The 7,423-nt window shown below is 47.9% G+C and overlaps 1 protein-coding gene across 1 annotated transcript in view; it reads left to right on the top strand.

The window, feature by feature from the left end:
• The first annotated feature begins 6,680 nt into the window (after nt 1-6,680).
• Nucleotides 6,681-7,423, top strand: part of NAE1 (NEDD8 activating enzyme E1 subunit 1) — a 29,960-nt gene continuing 29,217 nt past the window's right edge. The window contains exon 1 of the mRNA XM_017860253.1: nt 6,681-6,835. Within this exon, the coding sequence (XP_017715742.1) occupies nt 6,783-6,835 (53 nt within the window). The 5' untranslated portion in view covers nt 6,681-6,782. The remainder of the gene's footprint in view (nt 6,836-7,423) is intronic.

Raw genomic sequence — 7,423 nt, 5'->3', positions numbered from 1 at the left:
AAAGCAAGACTCAGAGAAGATGAGTGATGGGCTCAAAGATGTGCAGTGAGTGACTGAACAAAGATGAAAACCCAGGGCTGCTGGGTCACTTATTCAATATTGTCCAAAATCACTGGAAAGGGAGGAAGCGGATTTTAAATTTGACTCTCATTTGTGTGTATATGCAAGTCCCAAGTTCCTCCAAAAGGACTTAAGAGAAGCTAGGGAGAGTGTTTACCTACAGGGAGGAGACTGGATGCTGGAAGGTTGTGGGAGGTTGTGGAAGGGTGTGGTATGGCGTGGGAAGGACACTGTTTACTGGTACTCCTTTGTATCTTTTGAATGAATTAAAGCATGTATTACCTCTTTAACAACCAAATAAAAGTTGATTCAGTTCTTTCCTTCCTGCAGCCTATCTTCAGCATTTTCTCTGGGTACTGGGAACTCAGGCAGGTGAGAGGAGCCAGTGGAGGCTGCCCTTCTAAGGTGAAGTGCCAGTTGCCCAAGCAGCCCACTCAGGTCAACTTTGGGGAGCCTGTGCCTCCATTCAGGTGCCTCCAGTCTCAATTATATGCTTGAGAGTTGATTTCTCTGCTTGAGAGTTTTCTCTTTGGTCTCACTGGTGTAAGTGGCTCCTGGTTTTTGCTATTTATATGGGAGGGGAAAATGGGGGATGTGAGGGCTGTGATGGAGGCCTGGGGGAGGAGGGCATGAGCAGCCTGTAAAGCCAAGCCTCAGTCATCCAACGACCTTGGCCTCCAACTTTCACTTCCTTTTTTCTTTTTCTTTTTCTTAAAGATTATATAGAGACAGGGGTCTCACTGTGTATTAGTAGTACATAAATAGTCAAGGCCAGGTGTGGTGGTGTGCCTATAATCCCAGCTACTCAGGAGGCTGAGGTGGGAGGATCCCTCAAGACCAGGGGTTTGAGACTGTAGTATGCTATAATCACATGTATGAATAGCCACTGCTTTCCAGGCTGGGTAACATAGAGAGACCCCATCTTTAAAAAAAAACAAAAAAAAAAAAAACAAAAGGAAAACCATTGAGCAATCAGGATCATAGGATGGCTTTGTGACCAGTTTTTTCCCATCCAGTGCCTATGGTAAGTGTTTCCTTGCTTGATTGGCCTTGGAGAACTTGACACATAATATTCATTCACACACTGCTGTGATTTTGTTATTTCTAGTTTTCAGTGTTGCAAATATCACTGCAGTGAACATCCTTACTTGTACATCTTTAGTATTTTTTTTTTTGAGAGCCAGTATGATTTTTTTTTTTTTTTTTTTTTTTTTTTTTTTTTTTTTTAAGAGATGGGGTCGGCCGGGTGCGGTGGCTCACGATTGTAATCCCGGCACTTTGGGAGGCAGGTGGATCATGAATTCAGGAGATCAAGACCATCCTGGCTAACATGGTGAAACCCCATCTCTACTAAAAATACAAAAAAAAAAGTTAGCCAGGCGTGGTGGCGGGTGCCTGTAGTCCCAGCTATTCGGGAGGCTGAGGCAGAAGAATGGCGTGAACCGGGAGGCGGAGCTTGCAGTGAGCCAAGATCGTGCCACTGCACTCCAGCCTGGGCAACAGAGTCAAACTCCGTCTCAAAAAAAAAAAAAGGGTCTCACTGTGTTGTTCAGGCTGATCTATCTCAAATTCCTGGCCTCGAGCAATACTTCCACGTCAGTCTCCCAAAGTACTGGGATTACAGGTGTGAACCAATGTGCCTGGTCTCCTTACTTATACATCTTTATATGTGTCTGATGATTTCCTTGGAATAAATTGATAGAGGCAGAATAATCAAGTCAAATGATATATTGCTAGGAACATATTTTAAAATGTATAAAGTATGATGGCAATAGTTTCAGAAATTTCTTCTTTAATTCAATAAACATTTACTGAAGACTTATTAGATGTCAACTGCTGGGCCAGGCACAGGTGATACAACTGTGAACATTATAGACTCATAGCTGCCTCAGGGAGCTTATGGGGTTGGGGAGAGAGGCAAGAGATCAGCCAATGAGGACTAGGGTGAGAAGGGATAGGATGCACAAGGACAGGCAGGGAGGGCTAGTGGCCCGGGAGGATGTCCTGGCTTATGACTCATTCTTCCTGGCTGGTCTCCCACAGACTATAATCTCTGCCAGCACAGAGCTAGCCCCCAACTTCCTGACAGTCCAAAGATCCAGTCTGCCTTCATTGAGACCAACTGGACTGATAAAATGACAGACTTGCGCTGGGGTCTGGTCAGATCTGTTGGGGGCATTTGTTTCTTTCTGTTTGAGATAAGGTCTCACTCTGTCACCCAGACTAGAGTACAGTGGTGCAGTCATAGCTCACTGCAGCCTCCAACTCCTGGGTTCAAGTGATCCTCCCACCAAGTAGCTGGGACTACAGGTGTGCCACTATGCCTGGCTAATTTTTTTTGTTTTTTTTGAGATAGAGTTTTTTTTTTTTTTTGAGATAGAGTTTCGCTCTTTCACCCATGCTGAAGTGCAGTGGCATGATCTTGGCTCACTGCAACCTCTGCCTTCCGGTTTCAAGTGATTCTCTTGCCTCAGCCTCCCGAGTAGCTGGGATTACAGGCGCCCACCACCACGCCAGGCAAATTTTTGCATTTTTAACAGAGACAAGGTTTCACCATATTGGCCAGGCTGGTCTTGAACTTCTGACCTTGTGATCTGCCCACCTCGGCCTCCCAAAGTGCTGGGATTACAGATGTGAGCCACCGCACCCGATGACATTTTTTATTTTTTGTAGAGACGGAGTCTTGTAATGTTGCCCAGGCTGGTCTCAAACTCCTGGCCTCAAGTGATCCTCCTGCCTTGGCCTCCCAAAGTACTACAGGTGTGGGATTACAGGTGTGATTACAGGTGTGAGCCACCGCACCAGACTGGGGTATTTGTTTCTAACCCCTGCACCACCTCTTATTCTTTGTTACTTCACTCTTCTCTCCAAACATCTGCCCTCTGTCTGTAAATCAGGGTTAGCAGCAATATCTATTGCATTGGGTGGTTGTGAGCTCATGAGGTGATGCATGTCAGGGGCCTGCCTGGCATCATAGTAAGTGCTGAGAAAGCCAGGATAGAATCAAGCATGTATCAGAATCACCCGGATGACTTGTTTCCTGAGCCTCACTCTACAGTTTCTGATTCAGCAAGTATGGATAAGGTCCAAGAATTTGTACTTCTTTTTTTTCAGAGACAAGGTCTCGCCATGTCACCCAGCCTGGTTTCGAGCTCCTGGGCTCAAACAATCCTCCTGCCTCAGCCTCCTAAGTGTTGGAATTACCAGAGTGAGTCACCTTACCTGGCCTTCTTTTTTTTTCATACTTAATTTTTTTTTTTTTAAGATAGGGATATCTCACTCTGTTGCCCAGGTTGGAGTGCAGTGGCAAGATAATAGCTCACTGCAACCCCAAACTCTTGGGCTCAAGTGATCCTTCCACCTTAGCTTCCCAAGTAGCTGGGACTACCAGCATACACCACCATGCCTGGCTAATTTTTAAATTTTTTTTTTCTTTTTGTAGAGACAGGGTCTTGCTATGTTGCCCAGGCTAGTCTCGAACTCCTGGCCTCAAGGAATCCTCCTGCCTTAGCTTTCCAAAGTGCTGGAATTACAGGCATGAGTCACTGTACCCAGCCAAGAATTTGCCTTTCTAACAAGTTTCCAAAGTGATGTTGATGCTGCTGGTCCAGGACCACACTTTGAAAACCAATTGCTTAAATAAATTATACCATGGCTTCCTGGTCTGATATATCTGGTTTCCACCCTCCACAACAGGGAGAACTCACCAGCGGGCCCTGAGTTCTTTCATGCAGGGCCATCAAAAGAACTGTGTCTGATCAGCCTTCTCTGCTCCAGCGTAGACACCTTTACATGGTTTTATGGGTTGAATTATTATTATTATTTTCACTTTCATCTCTACAGAAAATAATCTAAAAATTAGCCAGGCGTGGTGGTGGGTACCTGTAGTCTCAGCTGCTCAGAAGGCTGAAGTGGGAGGATTGCTTGAACCTAGGAGGTCAAGGCTACAGTGAGTCATGATTATACCACTGCACTCCAGCCCAGGTGAAAGAATGAGATCCTGTCCCCGACTCCCTCCAAAAATAGTAACCGGACTCCAAAAGCATAGGCAACAAAAGCAAAAATAAGACAAATGGGTTTATACCAGATTAAAAAGCTTCTGCATGGCAAAGGAAATGACAGAGTAAAGAGACAACCCACAGATTGAGAAAAAATATTTACAAAATATACATTAGATCAGGGACTAATATCCAAAATATACAAACTCAGACCACTCAATAACAATAAAACAAATAACTCTATTAAAAATGGGTTTTTAATTTTGAGGGGCTGAGGTAGGAGGACTGCTTGAACCCAGGAGTTTGAGACAAGTCTGGGCAATAGAGTGAGACTCCACCTCTAAAAAATAATGATAATATTAATACAAAGCTTCTGGGTATGGGCTGAATTATGTCCTCCCCAAAAGTTACTGAAGTCCTAACCTGCCAGTACCTGTGAAGGTGATCTTATTTGGAAACAGAGTCTCTGCAAGTGTAATCCAATTAAGATGAAGTCATCAGCGTGAGCCCTGATCCAATGTGACTTGTGTCCTCAAGAGAGGAGACACAGAGACATGAGGGTAGAATGCCATGTGGCGATGGAGGCAGAGATTGAAGTTCTGTGGCTGCTAGCCAGATTGCCAGCAAACCCCCAGAAGCCAAGAAGAAGCAAGGACGGATTCTCCCCTACAGGTTTCAGAAGGAGCATAGTCACGCCCATGCTTCGATTGCAGACTTCCAGCCTCCAGAACCGTGAGACAATAAATTTCTCTTATTTTAAGTCACCTAGTTTGTGGTTCTTTGTTATGACATTCCTAGGAAACTGATACCCTGAAGTATCATTTTACAGACAACACCAACACAAACCTTTTCAAAATCATTTACTTCTTCACGGGCACTATGACTCGCCTTCTACCAAATTTGAGGATGTTTCCTTTGATGAAGTCCATGGACATGAGAAACTAAGCAGTGAACTCTCATCTGCTGCCTTTTGACCTTCCTACTTTCCCGTAGTGTATTTTATTATCCCTTATATTTTACCTGTCCACTTGGAGAAGGAAATGTGACAGCACAAACACTTGATGAGCTGGGAAAGCCTCATGCCTCTGTTTCCCACCAGTGTGTTCCATGGGAGCTGGGTAAGGGCAAGGGAAGGTATGGGAGGGTGTACTTTCACCCTGGTTCAGGAGACCGTGCCCAGGGGAAAGTGCAATCCATCATCACTGCATCATTACCATCAAACTGTGCCACCTCTCTGGTCCCCATCCTAGGGGATTGGGGGTGGGGATCTGTGCTCATGTTAACCTTATTTCAGGCAGTTATTAATCTCAAGTTGCCTGTAGGGTCTGCGAGATAGAAGGGAAGGAGTCTTCATCTCCCTCACAGATGATCACCTTGTCTTCAGCACCACCACCCCCTCCCAATTGTCCTCATGGGATAACCTCCTTCCTTGGCCTCCCATCCCCACAGGACAGCCATTCTCTTACTGAAAGGAGGGTCTTTTCAGGAAGTGGAGGACTTTAAATTCCTCCTTGGATCTAGGTTCACAGTCCTCAGAACCCAGCCCATCCCAACTGTCTCTCAAACCTTCTCAACCACTCCCTATCCTTCTCCTGACCAAACTTACTCTAGCACCTACAGCTCATTATGCCTTCTTGGCTTCCTAGAGATGGTACCTGCTGTTCTTTACGCTTAAAACACCCTTCCAGCTGGGCATGGTGGCTCATGCCTGTAATTTCAGCACATTGGGAGGTCAAGGTAGGCAGATCGCTTGAGCCCAGGAGTTTGAGACCAGCTTGGGCCATGGCGAAACCCCATCTCTACAAAAAAAGTACAAAAATTAGCTGGGTGTGGCGGTGCATGCCTGTAGTCCCAGCTACTTGGGAGGCTGAAGTGGGAGGATTGCTGCCCGGGAGGTTGAGGCTGCAGTGAATTGAGATCACACCACTGAATTCCAGCCTGAGCAATAGCGCGAAAACAAAACAAAACACTCCTCCATCTCCCCACCACATGAAACATTCTTGGAGAGGGGGAGTGGGGAGGTTCTTCTGTCCACCCCTGGGCACCCTGCTTCCCTATATCTGGAGAAAGGCCACATTGTCTGGTAAGCGCTTGTTTACCGTCTCTCTTCCTTCATGAGACTAAACTCTTCAAGAACAGAGCCCTGGACTTGTCTGCATCTGCAGAAGGGAGCCCCTAGCTTTGTGATTCAAAACAGGCTTGTGGGCTTTTCATGAGAGGAAGAAATGGGTGAAAAATAATGATCATCATAATGAAAGTTATTATTCATGCAAGATTTGGGGGGAGTCTGGTCTCCTGTATTCAAAATCTCGTTTAAGGTCAAAAGACACTTGGGACCCATTTATCCCCACTGCACAGGTGAGCAAACTGAGGATTTGAGAGGTAAAGAGTAGATCTCACAACCACTTAAGTGGTCAAAATACGAGTATGCCTGATTCCAAGGCCCCAGTTGCCCCCAATTACTGCACGGACAGAGGGCGAACTGGCAAGCTAGCTGGGCTGTCCTTCCGGCCGACGTGGACCGTGAGCCCCACACCCTCGGGTACCGGGGCCGCCTACGCCCCACCATACCGGTGACGCGTGCGCAGTGCAGTGCGGCGCCCCCTGCAGGCAGCGCGCAGGGGGCGGTAGCGGCGGAGAGGCGCTCAGTGCGCCTGCGCGCTTGTGGAGCTGGTGGCGGCGCTCCGCTGGGGCTCCGCTGTTCTCCGCGCTGCGGGCGCGGCTATGGCGCAGGCGGGGAAGCTGCTCAAGGAGCAGAAGTACGACCGGCAGCTGAGGTGAGCCGAGGCTCACCGAGCCGAGGGTGGGCCGGCGGGCTTCCCAGCGGCCGGGCCGGGCCTGAGGGCGCGGGCGGCGTGGTCGGGCCTCCCTCAGGCCTTCTTCCAGGCTGGGCCGGGCTGTGCGGGGCGCGGGAAGCCGGCGCTCGGGGCTCCCACCCTGGGCCAGAGGTCCTCCGCGAAGGCTGGGACCCCTTCCCCCGCCACGCGGTGTGCGGTTCGGGGGGGCGCGGTCCCCAGCGCCAGCCGGGTCGCTAAGGCGGCTGCCGGCCCCGCCTCGCTGCGCCCGGGCTCCTCGTTTTCCGAATGGGGAGGCCCGGAGCGCACCCCATCCCGGCCGCGAGGGCGGCACGGAGGGTTAGGTTTTGTTCTCAGCCAGGGCTGTCCAATGGAAATAAAATGCTAGTCTCATGTGAGCCGCAAATGTGATCATAAATTTTCTAGTAACCGCACTAAAGGTAAAATGAAACAGGTGAAATTGATTTTTAAATACAGTTTAATCCAATATGTCCAAAACATTACTGTTTCAACACAATCAATATAAAAGTTTTGAGATATTTTACTTAAATTTTATTTTTTATTTCAATT

The sequence above is a fragment of the Rhinopithecus bieti genome, unplaced genomic scaffold, assembly GCF_001698545.2.
Source record: "Rhinopithecus bieti isolate Rb0 unplaced genomic scaffold, ASM169854v2 scaffold_53422, whole genome shotgun sequence".
Lineage (NCBI taxonomy): Eukaryota > Metazoa > Chordata > Mammalia > Primates > Cercopithecidae > Rhinopithecus > Rhinopithecus bieti.
The sequence above is the reverse complement of the archived record's forward strand: the minus strand, read 5'-3'. Positions and strand labels throughout refer to the sequence as shown.